General features: G+C 46.1%; 1 protein-coding gene and 1 long non-coding RNA gene across 6 annotated transcripts in view; one reads left to right on the forward strand and one right to left on the reverse strand.

Moving 5' to 3' along the window:
* LOC118006048 overlaps positions 1 to 8704 on the reverse strand; it is a 21770-nt gene extending 13066 nt beyond the window's left edge. Inside the window, exon 1 of the long non-coding RNA XR_004677926.1 lies at positions 8407 to 8704. This is a non-coding gene — a long non-coding RNA (uncharacterized LOC118006048). The remainder of the gene's footprint in view (positions 1 to 8406) is intronic.
* Positions 8656 to 14999, forward strand: NME6 (NME/NM23 nucleoside diphosphate kinase 6). Of its 5 annotated transcripts, none has more exons than XM_034998633.1 (6): positions 8656 to 8737; positions 10534 to 10630; positions 12581 to 12683; positions 13627 to 13666; positions 14083 to 14243; positions 14520 to 14999. In XM_034998633.1, the coding sequence occupies exons 2-6, from the start codon at positions 10541 to 10543 to the stop codon at positions 14684 to 14686; spliced, it is 561 nt and encodes a 186-aa protein (XP_034854524.1). In that variant the 5' UTR covers positions 8656 to 8737; positions 10534 to 10540; the 3' UTR covers positions 14687 to 14999. The 5 variants fall into 5 exon arrangements, with proteins under 5 accessions (XP_034854524.1, XP_034854521.1, XP_034854522.1 ...); XM_034998630.1 differs by lacking the exon at positions 8656 to 8737 and adding an exon at positions 8792 to 9072; XM_034998631.1 differs by lacking the exon at positions 8656 to 8737 and adding an exon at positions 8792 to 9016.
* The last annotated feature ends 8045 nt before the right edge of the window (positions 15000 to 23044 follow it).

The following is a 23044-nucleotide window of genomic DNA, read 5'->3' on the forward strand; positions in this document are numbered from 1 at the left end:
AACAGCATGAGAGGGGATAGGGCCAGAGGGAGAAGCAGGCTCCCCGCCGAGCCAGGAGCCCAATGTGGGACTCGATCCCAGGACTCTGGGATCATGACCTGAGCTGAAGGCAGTTGCTTAACCAACTGAGCCACCCAGGCGCCCTCCTCAGCACTGTTAGTAAATGTTTTCTATTACTACTGTTAGTTGTCCTTTGCCTCTTTTGTATGCATAGGGACCCTGGTGGTGGGGAAGGGGTTGGGAATGGGACAAAGGGGAGGATTCTGGGATTCCATCTTTATTAGAGCATGGACTTCTGTCCTCTCCATGGGAGAAGATTTGTGCCTGTTTCTTCAAGTTTGGTTCATGTTGGAAGACTGAATTCTGGGATCCCATCTAGGTCAGGGTCTGGAATTTGGGGAAAGAGCTGGTTTCATATAGGTTCCTGTCTTTTGTTCAGCTGGGTTGTTAGCTTGTTTCTGGGCTTCTCCTGGAATCCCGATGATTGTGCTAGGGAAACTGGGGAATGGTAATGCTGGCTATGGCTTCTATCTCCTGGGTTATGGTGGTCATTGTATTGCCGAGGTTTCTTTTGCTGTGTCTTAGGACTAGGGCTTTATCGAGCCATCCATCTGTGTCTGAGAGCTTTACCACTTACTAAGGACAGTTCTCTTCCATCATGGGTCTAGGATGACCTGCTGACTGAGGCTACTGTGTTGGGACATAGAAGTATGGTCACAGTGACTGGGACTTTCATTGCCCATCTTCTGAGATTTGAAGGCTTGTTCAGGCTTGCTGCTAGTCTACCACATCCTGTATTTAGGGGAGTTTTTCTGTTTTGTTTTTTTTCCCCCCCCCCCTGGTTTTCCAGGAGTCCTATTGTTTCATGTTCTGTGCCTGGTGGATTAATTTGCTGGCATTCATTCACTATGTCCTCTGGCTATGCAGTTTGAGTTGCTGTGATTCCCTTTGTCTGTAGCTCATGGTAGGGTGAAGTACTGCCTTGTCATTTGTAGAGTCAGGGTTGGGGGTCTGGGGTTCCAGGATTCTGGAGGTTAGCAGTTTATGGGTGAGGGTTCAAAGGTTAGAATCCATAGGTCAGGAGTTAGGGATTAAGGGCAGGATTACAAGGTTAGAAGATAAATATCAGGGCCTCAGGATCTAGAAACCAGGTCTAAGGTTAAAGGGTTATAAGTTTAGGGACTAGGGCTTGGGTTAGGGTTAAAAAGTAGTGTCAGAGGAGTTAAGGTTAGAGTGGTGGTCAGGGACTGTGGTGGATTAGATGTTAGGGCTGCGGCAAAGGCCTGAGGTTTAGGGCTTCAGTTTAAGGATAAAGGGTCAGAGTTACAAGGTCAGTGTCAGAAGAGAATGAGTCAGGGTCAGAAGATCTAGGTTTAGGTTACAAGTTAAGAGTTAGATCACTGCCAGTGGTGCAGTTAGGGGTCAGGATATAGAATTTAGAGTAAAAGGTTACGTACTAGGGTTGGAATTTGCTAGGGCTAGGGAAGCAGAGTGAGGGTAACTTCTCTTTTTTCCTTGCTGTGGGCAGATTGTCCAGGAAGATAGAAGGCTTCAGGTTCTATGGTTCCATAAGCCCCAACTCCCAGAGGATACACGTCAAGGTTTCACACTAACTACTCCACTGCACACCCGATTTGACCATGGCAACACTGGGCCCTAAGGTTCAAAGGATCAGTAGTAGAGCGAGGCCAATCTCCCTCTCCTGCAGGCACTTCCCCGTATCTGAAAGTCGGACTCTGAAGTCCTCTTCACTTGGCTCAGGGGAATCACCTTTCCTCCTCCAAAGCAACCTACACACACACACAGGGAAGAAGCAAGTGGACCTGGAGGGCAGCTAGCCAGATTTTCCTCTCATTAATAAAGCCAGAAGAAAGGGTGGGCTAGAGTAACAAAGATAGGTACAGGTACTGAGGAAAAACAGAGAAGGGTAATGGGAAAGAGAATGCAGGGAGTGGGTGTGACTTTAGATCATGAAATCTGGCCAGGCTCTCTGAGGAGGTGACTCAGTGCTGAGTGAATGGAACAATACTGGGTAGAAGAGCTTTCAGGCAGAGTGAGCAGCTCCTGTGGAGGCCCTGAAGTGGGAACAAGGTGGTGGAATGGTAGGAGTGAAAGGGAGAGTGGTTTGTGAGGAAGGAACAGAAGTCAGCAAAGGCCAAGTCAGGTCGTGCATTAAGGGCCATGGTGAGGAGTTTGGCTTTTGTTCTTAGTAGAGCAGCAAAACACGGAAGTGCTTTAGGCAGGAGAGTGATGTGACCTGCTTTATGCATTAAAAAAATCAATATGGGGGTGCCTGGCTGGCTGTCAGTGGAGCGTGCGACTCTTGATTTCTGGGTTGTGAGTTTGAGCCCCACAATGGGTGTAGATTACCTAAAAATATCTATTTATTTTAAAAAATAAAAATTAAAAGATCAATCTGATGGCTGTATGAAAAACAAGCCACAGAAGGGACAGACAGTACATGAAGGGATGAGGCTGGCTTGGGCTAGGAGATGGCCAGAGGTGATCTGATTTAATGTACAGCTGAAGGTTAAGTGGACATGTTTGCTGAAGGATTGTTGAGGGGAGTCTGGCAAAAAATGAAACCAAGAACCATGCCTGAGTTTTTGGAAAACTGGATGGCTAACGGCAGGAGTGCAGCTCAGGGGATTGAAAGTTCTGTTTTCTAATATTTATGGCAAAAGAAAAAATACACACTTCATCTAAAAAGCAAGTGTGAGGGTGTTTAAATTTTTTTAATGGAAAAGATGTTTCAGCAGTTGTGAGCAGAGATGGTGATTCAAAGTTAGAAACTTCTATCAGGATTTTTATTCTTAAAAGTAAATGCTCTCTGGGGCGCCTGGGTGGCTCAGTCGTTAATCGTCTGCCTTCGGCTCAGGTCATGATCCCGGGGTCCTGGGATCGAGCCCCGCATCGGGCTCCCTGCTCGGCGGGAAGCCTGCTTCTCCCTCTCCCACTCCCCCTGCTTGTGTTCCCTCTCTCGCTGTGTTTCTCTCTGTCAAATAAAATCTTTAGAAAAAAAAAAAAAAGTAAATGCTCTCTGTTATGATCCACTTGGTTTGTGAATATTCATTAGCTAAACTTGACTAAACTAATCCTTGGGACTTAATCTCCTGATTAAACAGGCCAGTGACTAAACTGGATATGAAATGGGTTCCAAATATTTGTCTAGGATTCCCTTGCTCTTTTTGGCATTGTCTGCTAATATTCAGGGGTTTAAATACTGTTATACAGCCAGTGCCCCCAAAACATTCAACTCATGTTGTCACCTCGGAAGGAAACTGAAACCCTCAGGGCTAACGTGGACCAGAGCTGAGTCTGATTAAAAGGGAGGTCAGAGATTCTGAGAAAGGAAATAGCAGACCTGGCCTAACTGATGATGGGGCTTACAAAGGATACTGATAAGGCATTACTCATCCAGAAACAGCCTGACACATACACCTCGCTGGAACTCTGGAGGTCTTCTGGAGAACCCATAAGCAGGTGAAGTTGATATTTTATAATCCATTCACTTGCCCCAGGGAAGAATACTGGCTCTTTGTTGGCTGCTAGCTGATGAGCAGTCTACCCACAGGAAACAAAAGCTACAATTTTCAATCTGTGGTTTTTCCTTCTTCCCTCTCTGCTCTTTCTTATACATAAATCGTTTTTGCTGCTAGATTAAATCAATTATTGTTTTCTCTTATATACAAGTAGTTTTTCTTAAGTTTATGTATTTATTTAAGTAATCTCTACACTCAATATGGGGCTTGAACTCACGACCCTGAGATCAAGAGTTGCTGCTTTTTCGACTGAGCCAGCCAAGCGCCCCTTTATAAGTTAAGTTTTTAAATTATTGACAGGGGAAAGATTGGTCTTTGACCTTGTCTTCTGTCTGCATTCTTTCCCATGGTCGGTTCTTCACGGACGTATTTCCGACTATCACCACTCTGATAACTCCCAAACCTAACTATCCAACCACCACCAAGCTAGTTCTGCTTGAATGTCCCACCATCACTCCAAACTCACATCCCAAATGAATTCATTTTCATCTTTAAGCCAACCTCTTAACCAATTCCCAAACACACAGGCTGAAACCAAAGAGTTATTTTCAACTCTATTAGAAAGGGAATGCTTCCTGGACTGATTCCTTGCATCCACGAGGATTTCCTCTATACACTCCTGAACTCTTAGCATAACTCTCCTCCCCCGGCTGAAGCTTCAGGGACAGAGAGCCAGGTTAAGTGTAGCTTTGCCCTTTTTCCCGTTCCTTATTTTGGAAGCCAGCTGCCCACAGGTTCTGCTGCTCTGTGTTGGAAGTTTCACAGGAATAGGCTCTGCCTTTTGGCAGATGTGGAGGGATGAATGAATGAAAACATTCCTTTTCAAAGGAATGTTAGGATCTCTTGTTTTGGTAGAGAACATAAAAGAGAGACCTGGTGAGGAATTTGGGAGTGAAATATCACATACAAGTTGAGGCTATGATGGGACCAGCACTTGAGGCATTTCAAACACTTTTCAAGTTGGCCATGCGGAAATGCTGGCCACTTTGTTCACTGGCAAGAGTTTTTGTAACTCCAATTTTATGTACAGGCAGGGATGAATGAGTACCTTAGCGAAATGCCAGTCACGTGGCTCAGCAAAGGCACTGTCCTTACACAAGCACTACGGCTTAAGCATGTCAGGGTTAAGGTGTGAGCACTGACCTTGGCCTTAGCACAGACCCACTGCCTTCCCTTGTGGGGCATCTGCAAAGCCCAAGCAGCAGAGAAGACCTTGGTGAGCAGGCCCTGCTGAGGCACAGACTGGACTACAGGGAAGTCTTTCCCTATACACGCCTTTTAGATATTGGGGTAAAACAAGTATTTGGTCCTTTACTATGATTTTTAGCTAGTTCGACAGGCCAGGGGCTTTAAAATGCAATTAAATTCCACACATGCTAAGGAACACAAGTGTGTAAGCTCCAAACTTTGTTAGTCCCAGTCCAGCAGAAAGCATGAAAAGGCTGTCCCAAATTCCATCCCTTATGTTCTGAGCTAGACTCAAAGCCAAAGGCTAAAACCAGAAGAATTCATGTGTTGTTGTTTTCTTTTCTCCATGGTTTAAGGGTCACTCCCCACTTGCAAGTCTGTCTGTCATAACTCTGGCTAGGGTTTTATAGTTCTGAGATTTACAGTGCAGCTTCAATCTTAAAGAGATGGTAGGTTTTATTTATAAAAACAAAAACAATGCCCTTATTACAAATAAAATATGTCATCTTCTCAGACTGAAGTAGAAAAACCACTCAATGCGGGGCGCCTGGGTGGCTCAGTCGTTAAGCGTCTGCCTTCGGCTCAGGTCATGATCCCAGGGTCCTGGGATCGAGCCCCGCATCGGGCTCCCTGCTCCGCGGGAAGCCTGTTTCTCCCTCTCCCCCCTGCTTGTGATCCTGCTCTCACTGTGTCTCTCTGTCAAATAAATAAATAAAATCTTTAAAAAAAAAAAAAAAAGAAAACCACTCAATGCAATAACCACTCAATGCAACACAGAGGTTGACAAGATGAGAAAAGCCTGTGCCTGGAACACAGTCTTAAGGAATCACGTGTGTTCAGGAAGTCCAGGAAGAAATGCATAGCTTTAGAAACCTACTCCATCAGATTAGAAGCCGTACAAGAATGAAAACAAAGGAAAAGAGATTTTTTTTTTTTTTAAAGATTTTATTTATTTATTTGACAGAGAGATAGACAGAAGAGCACAAGCAGAGGGAGTGGCAGAGGGAGAGGGAGAAGCAGGCTCTGCACTGAGCAGGGAACCCGATGCGGGACTCGATCCCAGGACCCTGGGATCATGACCTGAGCCGAAGGCAGACGCTTAACCGTCTGAGCCACCCAGGTGCCCTAAAGAGAGATTTTCTTAAAAGAAAATTGACATCTTGGAAAACAACTGAGAGACAAATCTCCAGGGCATGGCCCTGGTTCCTTCCCCACTTTCTGTAGCCTAGCAAAGAGCTGGCTCCAAGGTCTTCCTTTTCTCCAACAATAAAAATGCCAGAAATTCAATGAGCCTTCTGGAAAGGAGTAGGGGAACACAGGGGGAAAAAAATGCCAAAAGAGAAGTGTCTAAAAGAAATGCTACTCCCCATGTGACCCATCCAGAACCTGAAGACAGTATCTTGAGGAATGGCAGAGGTCTCAATTCTCACTGGGTCCCTGAAGCAACAAACTTTAGAAGCAAGAACATCAGCTTCAGGTTAAAAAAAAAAAAAAACCTGCCAGAGTGATTCTCAACTGAAACTCATGGGGTAAAGGACCACCCTCCTGCCCTCCACACACAGGAGCCAAGTGTCCTGGGCCTGGCCAACTCAACAGCAGATGGCAGTGGCCAACTGAGGGCTGCTCACAGTGGGGCTGGGTAAGCTAGGCCCTAAGAGCCCACTCTCAATGCAGCCTGGGGATGCCAGAAACAAAGGACCCAAAAGAGAAATGGTATTAAGAAATTTGAATATGCTGGATAAAAAAGAAAGGCATCTCAAAGACCTGGTTTGGGGTTGCCACTACTGTAAATTAACACTGTAAGAAGGTGGCATCATCTTAAATACCACTGGCTAAAGACAAGACTAGACACAGGTAGATGCCCCTCAGGATGTAATGAACACAGGTCATAATTAACCTCATAATGGGTGATTCTCCTAACTGAGTTTAGACTCACAAATTAGGACACTCTGAATAACTGGTATAGAACTACTTGAGTCCGGGGCGCCTGGGTGGCTCAGTTGGTTAAGCGACTGCCTTCGGCTCAGGTCATGATCCTGGAGTCCTGGGATCGAGTCCCGCATCAGGCTCCCTGCTCGGCAGGGAGTCTGCTTCTCCCTCTCCCGCTCCTCCCTCTTGTGCTCTCTCTCTCTCTCACTCTCTTCTCAAATAAATAAATAAAATCTTTAAAAAAAAAAAAAAACTACTTGAGTCCCAGTGACATTGAATCAAGACTTTTCAGTCTATTCACCTTCCCTCACATACCACCGAGTATCAGAGTCTTTTGACAGTTTCTAGGGACAAAATCTGCTACCAGCGAGGGGTGGTCCGCTTTTTAAATTCAGTGAATATGGGGCAATACTGCGATCATTTTGTATGCCGTTAACGATTTAGATTCTTTTTGTTGTTGCTGTTGCTTTAAAGCTTTTAAGAGACCTGGCATTGAACTCTGGCAGCACAGAATTAGAAGGCAGGCGAATTTGGTTCTCACTCTAAATTATGTTCTCCTTCAACTCTATCAGTATTAGGTAAGCGGATATTTGGTCTCCACCTGCCTGCCACTCCTCTATTTCTGTTGGTTCTGAGCCCAAGTTCAGAAAAAGGCTGTTATTTATTGAGTCTCCTCCTAAAACCACATCTGCCCTTACTTTCATTATGTAGGCTTGTTGCTGAGGATAGTCAAAGCAACTATAAAATATGGAACTAAAGCCTTCTCCAGTGTGTGTGTGTGTGTGTGTGTAAGGTGAACTAATGACCATGGTCTAAAAATTGGCAAAGTCCCTTTAGTTCAAAGGTATATTAGTGAAGAGAAAAGTAGAAAACGGGGTGCCTGGCTGGCTCAGCCAGTGGAGCATGCCACTCTTCATCTCACGGTTGTTAAGTTGGAGCCCCCTGCTGGGTATAGAGATTACTTAAAAATAAAATCTTAAAAAAAAAAAAAAGGTAGAGGGCGCCTGGGTGGCTCAGTTGGTTAAGAGACTGCCTTCGGCTCAGGTCATGATCCAGAGTCCTGGGATCGAGTCCCACACCGGGCTCCCGGCTGAGCGGGGAGCCTGCTTCTCCCTCTGACCCTCTCCCCTCTCATGCTGTTTCTCTCTCTCTCTCTCTCTCTCAAATAAATAAATTAATTAATTAAGTCTTTTAAAAAAAAAGGTAGAAAACAAAATTGGACCTGGTGTACTTGGAAAATAAAACTAAAACCTGATGTCTGGGCAGGATCACATGGTTAAGTTTACTCTCATCCTGTGAAGGCAGAAATGGACCTGTGCCTTCACCAGCCGGGCAGGACTGGACTTTCCCAAAGACACCTGGTGGAAACAAGCTCCCAGAAACACCGACCTGCCTTCCAACATTCCAGGAGTGCAACACCTGTGTATCTGGCACCAGAGTCAGTTAAAAATACGTATCTACTTACACTGATGACAGTTATGGCTTATTTTCACTGTTCGCAGTCAGTGACGCTTCCCAAGAAAGAGATTTACCACCCTTCTTCAACCTGCCACGCTGTCCCCGCTCCATACTCAGACTACACACCAAGAATACCCGCAGTTCTCATCTCACCCTGCACTGCTTCAACAGACTCCTGGGTAACCCACCGCACCCCAAATTTCTTAGCGACACGTTCAAGGCCCTTACGACTAGCTCCCCTCGCGGCCTACGGACACCTGGACCCCAGCCGAGAACCCTGGGTCATCACCCCCACACGAGCTGTGCTCCCTCGTGTCTCCGCGTCGCTCGCAGCTCGAGACTTTCAAGGGCGGCCTCGGCCCTCGCGATCGAGCGCACACGTCCTTCGGCCTCCACGTACCTCCGACAAGCACTGGCCGCCAACCACGTACCAGGCACTAGCCCAGACAGAAAAGGAAGAGAGGACAGTCAGGCAAGGTCCGTCCCACCGCCGGGCGGCCACCGCCCCCCGCGCCGGGCCGCCCGGGAACGCCGGCCTCCCTCCCGCCTGAGGGCGCCCGAGCCCCGGCTCGGAGCGGCTGCTCCCGCCCAGACGGCTCTGTCCTCCCGTGCGGCCCGGGGTAAGCGCTGCGGCGAGACGAGGGCCGCCGGCAGGGCCGGCCCTCGGGCTGCAGGCCGCCTCGCCTCGCCTCGCCTCGCCTCGCCTCGGCCGGGCCGCTCCCACTGCGCCGTCTCCCCGCGCGCCTCACACACCCAGCCTCCGCGGCCTCCCAGGTCCGCGGCCTCGCGGCAAGGACCCCCAGCAGGGCTGCCCGGCCGAACGCCCGAAGGACCCCGCTGGGGCCGCGCAGGGTAGCTGTCGCGGTGCCTGCTGGCCGGCCTCCGCGGTGGAGGACCAGGTGAATCCAGAGCAGAACTCCGGCCGGGCGAGGGCCCGACCAGCCCTGATTCTGGGGTGCGCTTAGGTCCTGGTACGAGGGCCAGGAGTCGCGCGGCTGCGGGCCCGGAGAAATGAGGGGCAGCGAGGAGAGGGGTTGGTGTCAAGAAATGGGGCTGAGAGCCTGGGGGGTTGGGGAGCTGGGCCTCAGGTGTCGGGGTGGAGGGTAGGGGATGGGGAGCCGAGACAGAGTCGGGGGGTTCCAGGTCCCCGCGGAGCCGGGGGGGGCGGGGGGGCTTGGTCACAGTCCTCCCGGAAGCAGAGGAATGGGCACCTCAGGTGTGGAGGCCAGTACCCAGGCAACTTCTGAAATTTGGGGTTCTCTGATGGAGTAACTTTAAAGTTGAGCGAGTTTCTTGACCTGTCAGCATTTGTTTTAAACCAAGGGCCGGGGCGCCTGGGTGGCTCAGATGGTTAAGCGTCTGCCTTCGGCTCAGGTCATGATCCCAGGGTCCTGGGATCGAGTCCCGCATCGGGCTCCCTGCTCTGCGGGAAGCCTGCTTCTCCCTCTCCCCCTCCCCTTGCTTGTGTTCCCTCTCTCACTGTGTCTCTCTCTGTCAAATAAATAAATAAAATCTTAAAAAAGGGGGGGGGGGCACCTGGGTGGCTCAGATGGTTAAGCGTCTGCCTTCAGCTCAGGTCATGATACCAGGGTCCTGGGATCGAGTCCCGCATCGGGCTCTCTGCTCCTTGGGAGCCTGCTTCTCCCTCTGCCTCTCTCTCTCTGTCTCTCATGAATAAATAAATAAAATCTTAAAAAAAAAAAAAGAATTTCACAGTTGGGAGAGACCTCAAATTCTCTTAGTCCAGTTTAAAAAATACCTTTATGTTCCTTGTATCATTTCCACAATTATTTATTGAGCTCTTACACCATGCTAGACACTAGAAATACAAAGATGGACAGAATAAGACTGTATAGGTTCAGTTAGTCAATTAAATTGGACCTTTGTCCTAGGCACTGTTTCAGCTGCCAAAATGGTTACAACTGGTCCTTGGCCTTGGAGTTACATGTCCACAAGCCTTGTCATTGAGGATAGCCGAGTGTATTAAAGGATTTGATTTGGGAGATCCTGACCTATCTGTAAGATTAGATAAGAGATGGTACGTATCCAGCAGACTTCTTTGGGGTATCCTGGCAACATCCCAATTCTTGTCCATCCAGTCTTCCAATTCTAGAACTGATGGGAGCACACTTTGGCCTTATGAAAGGAAACAGTTATTGTACCTTTGTGGCCAGGCTGTTTAGCAGTGTAAATTATAAATCCTCTAAAACACAAAAGTTAGGAAGTAAAGGGAATATTGGCAGAGACAGGTAGTGTTTAAACTTGAATTTCTTCTGGATAGGTAACTCCTTTGTATGTAACTGCCACAGGCTTTGGGAGGGAGATTGCTGTGGGTTTGCAAGGCTGCATGGCTCTGGAGTAGGGAGGGTGGGGAGCACAGCACTGATAGGTCCCTAATCCAGCTTTCTGATGGCAGGAGTGAGATGACCTCAATCTTGCGGAGCCCTCAGGCTCTCCAGCTTACTCTGGCCCTGATCAAGCCTGATGCTGTTGCTCACCCCCTGATTCTGGAGGTAAGAAGGAATCCTAAGCCTCTTACTGTAAGCCCTGGGCACTGCTTCTCTTTCTGGTGCCACAGGGCCACTTGTGAAGACTGACAGCACAGTCCTGTGCAAGATGCTGTGGAGGCAAAGCTAGGACCCATGGGCTCTGACCCTAAAAAGACTAAAAATCTACTGGAGAGTTGGGGCAGATTAAAAATATAAGGATCCGGTATAATAAGAAGAACCAAACCTCAAGACAGTGTATGTATATTAGTTTTCTATTGCTGTGCAAAAAATTACCACAAACTTAGCAGCTTAAAACAATGTTTATGATCTCACAATTCTAGAATTTAGAGGTCCAGTAGGCTCAGGTAGGTTTTTCCTCAGGGTCTCACAAGGCCAAAGTCAAGGTATCAGCTGACCAAGTCCTTAGCTGGAGGGTCTGGGGGAAGAATCCACTTCCAAAATCATTCAGGTTGTTGGCAGAATTTGATTCCTATGGTTATAAGACTGAGGTCCTTGCTGGCCTTCAGGCGAGAACTGCTGTCAGTTTTTAGAGACCACACGTTCCTCACCACATGGCTCACTTCATCTTCAAGATAGCAACAGTGTGTTTAGTGCTTCTCATGCTTTAAATCTGACTTCTCCTTTAGCCCCTGGCCAGATAAAACTCTGCTTTTAAAGAGCTCATGTGATTAATTGGGCTTCTCTGGATAATCTCCCTTTTGATTAAAGCAAAGTCAACTGATGGGGCGCCTGGCTGGCTCAGTCAGTTGAGCATCTGACTCTTGATTTCAGCTTAGGTCATGATCTCAGGGTCATGTGATCAAGCTGTGTGTTGGGCTCCACGCTCAGCAGGAAGTCTTTGAGATTCTCTCTCTCAGGCGCCTGGGTGGCTCAGATGGTTAAGCGTCTGCCTTCGGCTCAGGTCATGATCTCAGGGTCCTGGGATCGAGTCCCGCATCGGGTTCCCTGCTCAGTGCAGAGCCTGCTTCTCCCTCTCCCTCTGCCACTCCCTCTGCTTGTGCCATTCTGTCTATCTCTCTGTCAAATAAATAAATAAAATCTTTAAAAAAAAAAAAAAGATTCTCTCTCTCTCTCTCTCTCCCTCTGCCCCTCCCCTACACATGCTCTCACTCTCTAAAATAAATAAACCTTAAAAAATAAAGCAAAGCCCACTGATAGCAACCTTAATTACACCTGCAGAATCCCTTTTGCCATGTAATGTAACAATCATATTGCTTCATATTCACAGTCCTGGAGAGAAGGGTACAGAATCTTGTTGGAACTGGGGGAGGGTCAATAAGTACTAACTGAGCAGCTCTGCTAGGTAAGCTCACTGTGGTGCAGAGGAAGACCAGAGCATTCAGGCATGGTGGCCCGCAGATGTTGGGACCTGGCCAGGCTCGAAGGAAGGGTGGACTTCGGTTGGTGCACAGGAGGGCAGAAGTTCTACAAAGGGAGATCCTGAGGCAGGAATGTGTGTGGTGGATCTGGGGGCCACAGGCAGGCTAGGATGATGGGACTAGAGAATTGGAAGAGGTGGAGGTCAAGGAAAGTACACCCTCGAGCACTGGACTAAAATAGTTGTACCTCATTCCATGAATAAGGTTCTGACCAGAGTGTGACATGTAAGTTACGATGTTTTTAATCTGTCAAGTGTGATGGTTTGGAGAGAGTGGGACAAACTCAAGGCAGGACCACTATCAAGATTTTTCGATGGTCTGAGGGTGGGTCATGTGGGCTTCAGCTCAAGGGGCTGGAGGAACGGAAGGGCAGAGATAGCACCCGAGGCTCATGCTCTGGCTGCGTGACGAAAGGTCTTTACCTCACCCCACCTTCCTGCTCTTCTGACCCAACAATGGGACAGGCTCTCAAGTCCTGGGCTCTGATGGGTCCTCATGGTTCTTTTGGTCATCCTGGGTCTCCTATTCACTCATATGGTCCCTTTGACCGATTTTTATCTCTGATGTTATCCAGGCTGTTCATCAGCAGATTCTGAGCAACAAGTTCCTTATTGTACGAATGAGAGAACTTCTGTGGAGAAAAGAAGAATGCCAGAAGTTTTACCAAGAGCATGAAGGTAGGATCAACAATCCTCTGAATGGGAGGCTTCTCCATCCCAAGACGTGTGCAAGAGAGATTTTAGCTGGGTGCACAATGGCAGGCTGTCTCTGACCTACCAACTGTCAAATTGCAGACATTCTTCTAAAGCCTTGCTTTATACACAAACTTTTCATGATTATCAATCTTTTAAAAATATTTTCTAGGGGGCGCCTGGGTAGCTCAGTTGAGTGTCTGACTGTTGATTTCGGTTCAGATCATGATCTCAGGGTCATGGGATCGGGCCCTGCACCAGCTCCCTGCTCAGTTCAGAGTCTGCTTGTCCCTCTCCCACTGCTCCTCCCCCCGCTTGTGCTCTCTCTTTCTCTCTCTCATTCAAATTAATTAAATCTATTAAAATATATATATTTTCTGGGAGGGTTCCACTTCGTAGTCCTGACCAGAAATTTAGTTTTATGTCCTGATGATATCAGTAGTTATTAGTGAATGTTTACTCTTTCAGACATTGTCCTAATGCTCGTGGTTTCATTGAATTTTCTCTAGTGCCCTATGACATAGGTATTGTTAGATCCCCAGTACACAGATTAGGAACCTGAGTTAGGGAAGTTAATGACCTACCGGAAACTGCACAGGTTGTAAGTGGCAGAGCCTGGATTCAGACCCAGATATGTCAGACTCCAAGATCCTTCTCTAAAACAGTTTTTATTGGGGTGCTGGGTGGTGCAGTTGGTTGAGCTCAGGTCATGATTTCAGGGTTGTGGGATCAATCCCCACGTCACGCTCCACATTTAGCATGGAGCTCCCTCTGCCCCTCCCACCTGCACACTCTCTGGAAAGTGAATGAATACATCTTTTTAAAATATAAAATTAAATAAAACAGAGTTTATTATTCCAAGTAAGGAGGCAGAAGTACAAAAAATTCTCTTGGGCACCATGTCTTGATGGTTACTCTCTCTTTGCAGGGCGTTTTTTCTATCAGCGGCTGGTGGAGTTCATGGCCAGGTACTTCTAATTTTCATTTCGGCATCTTTATCCACCAGGATTTACCTCCCCCTGCTCCCTAAACTTGTTGATTTCATTTGACACTCTTTAGAGTTGTAATCAGTGTTAAGTGTCTGAAGAAACATGGCTTAGGACCATGGCTAAGCCAACACCGACCTGGTAGCACCTGTCCCATGATGGTTATTGGTCCAGTGGCTATAGAAGAGTATCACTGAATGCCACTTAGCAACTCTGCTGACCTCCATGGCCTTTTCTGTACACCCATAGTGGCCTTCCATCACCTGCAACTTGAAGCAACATTGGTATTTAGCAGGGTAACTCTCAGGATGTAGTGTGCTTTTATTCGCGCCCTGCTTACAGTGTGCCTTCCTCGACCACACAGCCAGGTTCCTCACATGTGTTCCTTTTGTACACAGCGGGCCAATCCGAGCCTACATCCTCGCCCACAAGGATGCCATCCAGCTCTGGAGGACACTGATGGGACCCACCAGAGTGTTTCAAGCACGTCATGTGGCCCCAGATTCAATTCGTGGAAGCTTTGGCCTCACTGATACCCGCAACACAACCCATGGCTCTGGTGAGTCTGCCTCCCCTGTCCTCAGCCACAAATAAGGGAGGATAGTTGGTGGTTGGTGGTTAGGCCATATCATGGAGTTGAGAGCCAGGTAACCCTGCCGTGAACTTTCCTCCCAATTGCATTTCTGGTCCTTTATGGCCATCTCAGCAGATGTGGCCCCAGGACTGAGGATCGGGTAGAACCAGAAGCTCAGGTTTCTAAATCTGATTATAACTGCCCCTTGCCTCCATCCTGCACTCCCTATGAGAACCCCTTCTTTCTTACCTCCCCTTACAGACTCTGTGGTTTCAGCCAGTAGAGAGATTGCAGCCTTCTTCCCTGACTTCAGTGAACAGCGCTGGTATGAGGAAGAGGAGCCCCTGTTGCGCTGTGGCCCTGTGCGCTACAGTCCAGAGGGAGGCATCCACTGTGCAGCCGGACCAGGAGGCCTAGAACCAGCCTGATGCAAGCCTGTTGGTCTGTGAAGACTGGTGGCATTGCCCAGCCTTTTCTCAGACACCTCCTGGGACCAGGGATGCCTGGGGATCATGGCGCCATCTCTGCTGGGCACCACACCCACCTGAGGATCTAGCTCCTCACTGCCAGCTGCTCTAGAATCTAGTTCTCTATCTACCTCTTTTCCAGAATGTTCATGGGTGATTCAGAGGAATAATGGCTCCTCTTTTCTCTGAGAACTATTCATCTTTTTCAAGGAATTTGCCTAATTGACTTGCCTGAAAAATGCAGTGACTCTCTAAGAAGCACCATGTGGCCTGTCTTCCTCAATAAAAGTCAGTGTTCTACTAAATCCTCAAGGCTAGCAGCACTACTCTAGGTGCTTTCTCTCTCTCCTTAAGTGAAGTAATTAAACCTGTCCCAGGGGTGCCTGGGTGGCTCAGTTGGTTAAGCATCGACTCTTGATTTCGGCTCAGGTCATGATTAGGTCGTGCCGTCAAGCTCCATGCTCAGTGCAGAGTCTGCTTAGATTCTCTCTTTCTCGCTTTGCCCCTCCCCCTGCTCTCTCTCTCTTTCTCTAAAATAAATTAAAAGGGGCACCTGGGTGGCTCAGTCGTTAAGCATCTGCCTTCGGCTCAGGTCAGGATCCCAGGGTCCTGGGATCGAGCCCCGCATCGGGCTCCCTGCTCCGCGGGAAGCCTGCTTCTCCCTCTCCCACTCCCCCTGCTTGTGTTCCGTCTCTCACTGTGTCTCTTTCTATCGAATAAATAAATAAAATAAAATAAAAAATAATAAATTAAAAAAACAACTGTGCTGAAGCCAAGTTTCTATGCTAAATGGAGAGAATTGTGTAGAAATCTCCGAGAAGGTTCACACACAGTGTGCAAGCTTGTCTAGTGCATAAAGGCACCCAGTGACAGAGCTGAGTATGGGTCTGAATCCACACTGTGCACCTGGCATACGGCTGCATCCTAGAGGGACACTTTTTATTTGAACAAAGGTGTGTCTGCCCAGTAAAGGCATGTTTTTATGACTCACTTTTTTTCTGATTTGCATAAAGCCACTCAAGTTGGCCATGTCTCTGTTGTAGATGAGGATGACAGTTACCTATTGCTGCATTACAAATCACCTCAAAATCTAGTGGTTTAAAACAATGATTAATTTTTATGTGTCTCTGAATTGGCTGGGTGATTCTGCTGGTCTCACTTGGACTCACTCATGTGGCTGCATTCAGCAGGTGGATCAAATGTGGTTTTTTATCCTTAGCTGCTTCATAGCATGATTGTTTCAGAGTTCCAAGGGGGTAGGCCCCCCATTCACAAGCTTATCAAGCTTCTGCCTATATCATGTTTGCTAATATCCCATTGGCCAAGGCAAGTCACGTGGCCAAGCCCAGAGTCCATGTGGGAAGAGATTGCATAAGGGCATGGATCCTGGCAGGTGTGAATCATTGGGGGACCATTACTACGATAATCTACCATACAGGGAGTAGTGAGGAACCTTGAATTTATATAGAATTTTGAAAACAAGTATTTGTACAAGCTAACAAAGGAGATGAAGAAATAGCCCAAGAAGGAAAGAAAAAAACCAAGGATGTGTGCATCAGGAAAGTCAAGAGAAGAGAGTGTTTCTGGAGAACGAAGCAATGTTGAATATTGTTGAAAAGTCCAAAATGATGAAGCCTTTAAAATACCCTGTAAATGTGGCAGCATGGAGGTTACTGTGACCTTGGCAAGAGCAGCACCTCTGTGCCAATAGAGGGGTTACCTTGCATGGAAGATAATGGGCCAAAGCATTTATAATGTCATGGTACCCTGGGGTTAGAGTGAGATGTCTGGGAGTCAGAGAAGCTTTTCACAACTGAATCTATAAATGTATCTGCATATGCTTCCCTCTTCTCTTCCTATTACAACATAGGAAGGGCCCTGCTTCCCATTAAGGCAGTCCCTCCATGTGCTCTGAATCCCACCTTGCTGTTTTGGTTTCCTGGTCTCTACTGCACTTTCACCTTTCCCTGCTGAGTCCCTTCCCTTTGAATTCAAACATGTTTTGGTGTCTCCCATCTTTCAAAATCTTTTTAGTCCCACTTTCCCCTTCAGCTACCTCTGTTTCTTCATTTCTGTACAAACAAACCCACACCGGTTGTCTGCTCTAACAGGCTCATCCCCATTTTCCCAGCAGCCCACTCCAGTGTGGCTTGCACATTAACCACTCCAGAGGAGACTGGTTTCCTCATGCCGTTATCACTCTTGCCCAGTACAGTGCCAGACATAGGTATTGTTGCTTTGTAAATAGCACTAGGCCATCCATATCCTGGTCTTTGACATCATTTAGGATCCCTCCATCTCTAAAGTCTTTAAATCCTACTTTTAAATCATAGTCTTCTATATTGCTCTCTCACATCTTCTAAACGTAGACCATCTGCTCATCCACTCTCCTAGGTAACTTTCATATATTCTCTCTCCGAACCTCCAACAACCTCTTCCTTCTTCCTCACTGTCCAGCTGTTGACCCTGCTTCCTCTTTCAGGAAGGTAACAGAAACAGCTAGGAAAGAAACTCCTTAGATTTCCAAGACCTTACTGAGCACCCACCTGCATTTGTGCTCATGTACTCTGCTTCCCTCCTGTTTGGATGAACAATGGACAAACCTTCCAACCTCCTATTTAAAGCCTTCCCCATTTCGTGCAGGAAAGCTTATTGTCTGCTACCTATTCAAGGCATTGCTTCAGTAACTATTTCCTATGCTTCCTGCATTACAGGAGATAGATCTTACAAACATGCTGTAGTTTCTCTCATTAAAAAAATAAATAAGGGCTCCTGGCTGGCTCAGTCTGTACAGCATGCAACTCGTAATCTCAGGGTCGTGAGCTCAAGCCCCACGTTAGGCATGGAGCCTACTTAATATTTTAAAAAATAAAAATAAATAAAAGCAAACCTTTCTTAACATCACATCTCCTTCATGCCACTGTCCCATATCTCTGCTCACCTTTATAGCAAAACTCTCAACAGAGTAACCTAGAACAGCAATGACCAGTGACTTTCAGTCTAGACAAAATGATGTAGACCCATTTATCTCTGCTCTTCCCTGCTGAGTACAACTATTAACCTGAAAATAATGCAAGAAACAATCAAGGAGAACTCTGAAAGGTTCTCCGAAGGAGACTTCCAAACTAGAGGAACAACACAGCAGCAGGGCTTCTTAGGTCTCCCTACACAACAGAACAAGGTGATCCAGACTAGGAATTTCCCAAACCCTAACCTGGAAACAGATGACAACCCATCTGGCCTATTCTTTCCCATGACTAAATGGACTAAATAGAAAGTCCAGCTCAAAACACCAGGCAAACTGACAAAGGAGAATTGATCAGGAGTGCCAGCTATCAGTAAGCAGCCAGGGGAAGTACTCTACTTCCTAGCCAGGTCTGAGGCTACCATCACCCATGGAAAAATACTAAGGTGGTGGGTTAACACCCACAAGAGAGACCGAAACAAGTGCCCTAAGTCCAAGTTCTGTGACCAAAGTTAGATATCTAAGTCAAAGTCAAAGGTAAGCTCCAAGATCCAAGTCAATCCCATGTCTGAGTTCAATGTCTAGGACAAGTTGAGTTCCAAAGTAAGGTTCCAGTCTAAGACCCAGGTCCCCCAGTCTAGGTCTAGGATTCTGGTTCAGATCAACATTCCAGGTCCAAGGTCATGTTCTGGTTTAGGTCTGAGGACTTGACATGACGTCAAAGTCTCAGGTTAGAGGTTGAAGTTCAAGTAACAGTTCCAAAAAACCAAGTCTGAGGACAGGTCCAACATCACAGACGAACAGAGTTCCACAGTTGAGATTTGATGTTCAAGTCCAAGGTCCAAGTCTATGTCCAAGAACCAGTTTGAGATCTAAAGGCCAAGTCCAAGATCCAGGCCCAAGTCTGAGGTTCCAGGTTCAAGGTCCAGGTCCAGAGTTTGAGAGCAAGGTCATTCAGTCTACAACATAACAGGTCAAGGTCCAGGTCCAAGATCCATGTCCATTTCCAAAGCCCAGGTCCAACATAAGTATCCAAGATCAAATGCAGATTCACACCCTACATTCAGGTCCAAAGAGCAGATCAAAGTTTAAGATATTCAGTGTCAAGTCTGAGGTCCAAGATAAAGTTCTAATATCAAAGTCCAAGTCCATGTCCAAGGGCCAGGTTTAATATCAGGACTAACTTACAGGCCAATTCCACACCCAAAATCTACAAGGTTCAGGAGCCGGTCAGTGTTCAGTTCCAAAGATTTTATCTAAGATCTAGATCCAAGTCCAGGTCCATGGTCTAGGTCCAACATCTATGTTCATATTTGAGTCTCAGTTCCAATGTTAGTGTTTAATGTCAAATCTAGGTCCAGGTTCACAGTCTAGATTCAAGGCCCAATGTTCAAGGCTGAGGTACACTCAACCAACTCCAAGGTTCAGGTTTAGGTCAAGACCCAAAGTCTGGATCCAAAATCAGATCCAAACCTGAGGTTCAAGGACTAGGTCCAAGGTCCAATTCTAGGTCCACTTCCCAGGTCTAAAATGAGTCCAAGATCCAGATTAAATCCATGTCTAAAGTCCAGGTTGACTATCTAGTACCAGGTTGCTCCAAGATCCAAATCCAAGTTCTAGTTCCAAGGTCATGTATAATCCATTCTGAATTACAGGGTTAGGGTCCAGAAATGAGGTTCAGCTTTAAGATCTGATTTCACATTTGAGATCCAAATCCAGGACTGAAGCGTAAGTCTAAGAACTACATCTACGTCTGAGGTCCAGGACCAAAGTCAATTTCATTGCTAAAACTCACTGGTGAGATCCAAAATCTTGTTCATACATGCAGGTTCAGGTCAAAGATCCAAATGTAGGCACAATTTCTATTTTTAAGGTAAGGTCTATTGTCAAAGAAAAAGCAAGATTTGAGATTCAGGGTCTCCTGGGTGGCTCAGTCAGTTGAGCGTCTGACTCTTGATTTTGGCTCAGGTCATGATCTCAGGGTCATGGGACTGAGCCCTGTGTCAGGCTCCATGATCAGCGTGGAGTCTGCTCATCCCTCTCCCTCTGCTCCCCCCACATCTCTCTCTCAAGTCCTGGTATTTGTCTAATGACCAAGTCTAATGTCAAGTATATGTTCAAATATATGTTCAAATGTCAGGTAAAATCAAAGCCTTAAGTCTAAGTCCAACACCCAAAACCAGGTCTAGATTTAGATCCAAAGATTAGGTACAAAGTCATGTACAAATTCTGGTCCAAGGTCCAAGTCCAAAGTTGAAGTCCATTTACATCATCTAGATCATGGTCCTAAGTCCAAGATGAAGGTTGAAATCTGAGTCCCAGGTCCAAGGCTGAAGCATAGGTCAGATCCTTGACCAAGGTCCAGGTCTAATGTCAGTTCCTAAATGCTGAACAAATCCAGGTCTGAGGTTGAATTCCAAGGTTCAGTTTCAAAGTCCATGTCCACATACAAGGTCCAGCTCAATGTCCAAGTCAAAAATCCAATTTCAGTTCCAAATTCTAGGTAAAGGTTATATGCAGGAAACTGGGAAAATCTAGGTCCAAAGTTCAGGTCCAATGTGCATGTGCATATCTGAAGTTCATATCTGAGGTCCAGGTCCAATGTACAAGTCTAATGTCAGGTAAAAATTCCAGGTCCTAGGTATGTCTAAGTTTCAGGTTCAATGTCCAGGAGAAGGTCAAAGTTCAGGATGGACATCCAGGTCTAAATTCTTGGCCCAAGGTCATGTCCACATCCAGATCTGAAGTCTAGGCATGGGGTCAGATCCATGGTCCAAGTATAAAGTCCTTTGTTAGAAGTTCAGATTCAACAACCAGGGGTGCCTGGGTGGCTCAGGTCATGATCCCAGGGTCCTGGGATTGAGTCCCTCATCAGGCTCCCTACTCAGCGGGGATCCTGCTAGCCTGCTTCTCCCTCTCCCTCTGCCTTTCCCCCTCGTTCATTCTCTCTCTCTCTCAAAATAAATCAATAAAATCTTTTTAAAAATAATTTAGGTCCATGTCCAAATCCAGGTACTGGGTCCAAGGTCCAAGTCCATATCCAAAATCCAGGTCTGATCTTCCAATCAAAGTTTCAGGCACTCTTCCAAAGGTCAAGGTCTAGGTCTAAGGTCAGGTTCAATGTTCTGGTCAGGTCAACATCCAGTTCCAAGTCCAAATTCCAAGTTCATATACAGAGTCCAAGTCAATGTCCCGAAGATACCACTTCACAGGATTATGGGTTGAGTTTTGGTCCTCAAAAATTCATATGTTGAAGTCCTAACTCCCAGTACTACAGAATGTAACCTTTTTTGGAAATAAGGTTGCTGCAGATGAATTAGTTAAGATGAAGTCATACAGGAGTAGGCGGACCCCTAATTCAATATGACTGGTGTCCTTATAAAAAGAAGAAATTTGGCACAGACACACATACAGGGAGAACTACCATGTGAACATAAAGACAGAGATTGGGGCAGTTCATCTACAAACCAAAGAATGCTGAAGATTGCCAGAAAAACACTAGAATCCAGGAAAGAGGTACAAAATTGATTTCTTCTTCACAGCTCTCAGAAGATATCAACCCTGCCAACAGCTTATCTTGAGCTTTTAGCTGGCAGAACTGTTGAGACACTAACTTTCTGTTGGTTAAGTGATCCAGTCTGTGGTATTTTGTTACAGCAGCCCTACCATATAACACTCATGCTCCAGGTTGAGATCCAAGTTCAGGCCCATGACCAGATACAAGCTCAGGTCCAAGATTCTGGAAAAATACAGGTTGGAGCCCAAGATCTAAATATTGTCTAAGGTCCCGGGGTCTAAGTCCAGGACAAATTCCAAGGTCTAAGTAAAAGGTTCACATCCACTTATAATATCTAGCTTATAAGCATTCCCAAGGAACTAGACAAATCCAGGTCCAAGGTGCATGCCTAACGTACATGTGTAGACCTAAGGTCCTAATCCAATATCTATGACTAAGGTCACGTCTAACATATGAAGTTAAAGGTCCAGATCCAAGGTACAGTTCCAAGGTAAAAGTGAATAAATACAATCAAGATACTGGGATGCCTGGGTGGCTCAGTTGGTTAAGTGTTTGCCTTCAGCTCAGGTCATGATCCCAGGGTCCTGGGATCGAGTCCTGCATTGGGCTCCTTGCTCAGCGGGGAGCCTATTTCTCCCTCTGCCTGCCGCTCCCCCTGCTTGTGCTCTCTCTCTCTCTGACAAATAAATAAATAAAATATTTTTTTAAAGTGAATAAATACATACCAAAAAGTCATCTTTTACTTTCACTTTCTTAATAGTGTCTTTTGAAGCACAATAGTTTTAAATTTTAATTAAATCCATTTTATCATTTTTTCCTCTCATTTGTTGTGCTTTTGGCGATCTAAGATTTCACTGCCTAACCCAAGATCTCAAAGGTTTGTGCCTATGTTTTCCTCTGAGTTTTATAATTTTAGCTCTTACCTTTATGTCTTCCATTAATTTTGAGCGCAAATTACGTATCTGATAAAAAGGCTTGTATCAAAAACATAAAGAACTCTCAAGGCTCAATAATAGGAAAGCAAACACCCAATAAAGAATATGGGCAAAATGAAAAGATGTTAAACATTATTACCCATTAGTGAAATGTAAAATAAGACCAAGATGAGATACGACTATACACTTACTAGAATGTCTAAAATTAAAAATATTATCCATACTAAATGTTGGTAAGAATGTGGAGGAACTGAAACTCTCATACACTGCTGGTGAGTATAAAAAATGGGACAACCACTTTGGAAAAGTTTGGTAGTTTTATAATAAAAAGTCAAGCATACGCCCATGATATGACACAGTCATTCCACTCCTATGTTTTTACCCAAGGTATCTGAAAGCATTTGCCCATACAAAGAATGGTACATGAATGTTCATAATATAGCCCAAATTGGAAACAATCCAAATGTCCATCAACAGGTAAATGGATAAATTATGACTTATTCATACAATGGAATATTACTCCGCAATAAAAAAGAACAGACTATTGATAATCCATGGGACAGAAAGGAAAGAGCACTGGATTGAGAGTTGGGCTTCAAGAACTGGTTCATCTTTTTTTTTTTTTTTTTAAGATTTTATGTGTTTATTTGAGGGAGAGAGAGAGAGAGAGCGCATGAGGGATGGGGCAGAGAGAGAGGGAGAAGCAGGCTCTCCGCTGAGCAGGGAGCCTGATGCAGGGTTCGATCCGAGGACCCTGGGATCGTGACCTGAGCTGAATGCAGATGTTTAACTGATTGAGCCACCCAGGCACCCCAAGAACTGGTTCATCTTCCAAAGAGAAGTTTGATAGTGAAAAGAAATCATAATAGATAAGATCTGGCTCCATATGACCATTATTTCCT

Source organism: Mirounga leonina, unplaced genomic scaffold, assembly GCF_011800145.1.
Source record: "Mirounga leonina isolate KUSES-001 unplaced genomic scaffold, KU_Mleo_1.0 Mir_94, whole genome shotgun sequence".
NCBI classification, from domain to species: domain Eukaryota; kingdom Metazoa; phylum Chordata; class Mammalia; order Carnivora; family Phocidae; genus Mirounga; species Mirounga leonina.

What these genes read in the sequence shown, in the direction of transcription:
- NME6 (XM_034998633.1), top strand. Translation starts at nt 10,541, where the DNA reads ATGACCTCAATCTTGCGGAGCCCTCAGGCTCTCCAGCTTACTCTGGCC. An exon ending in CTGGTGGAGTTCATGGCCAG is followed by an intron (nt 13,667 to 14,082) that starts GTACTTCTAATT and finishes TTTTGTACACAG; the next exon opens with CGGGCCAATCCGAGCCTACA. An exon ending in CAACACAACCCATGGCTCTG is followed by an intron (nt 14,244 to 14,519) that starts GTGAGTCTGCCT and finishes CTCCCCTTACAG; the next exon opens with ACTCTGTGGTTTCAGCCAGT.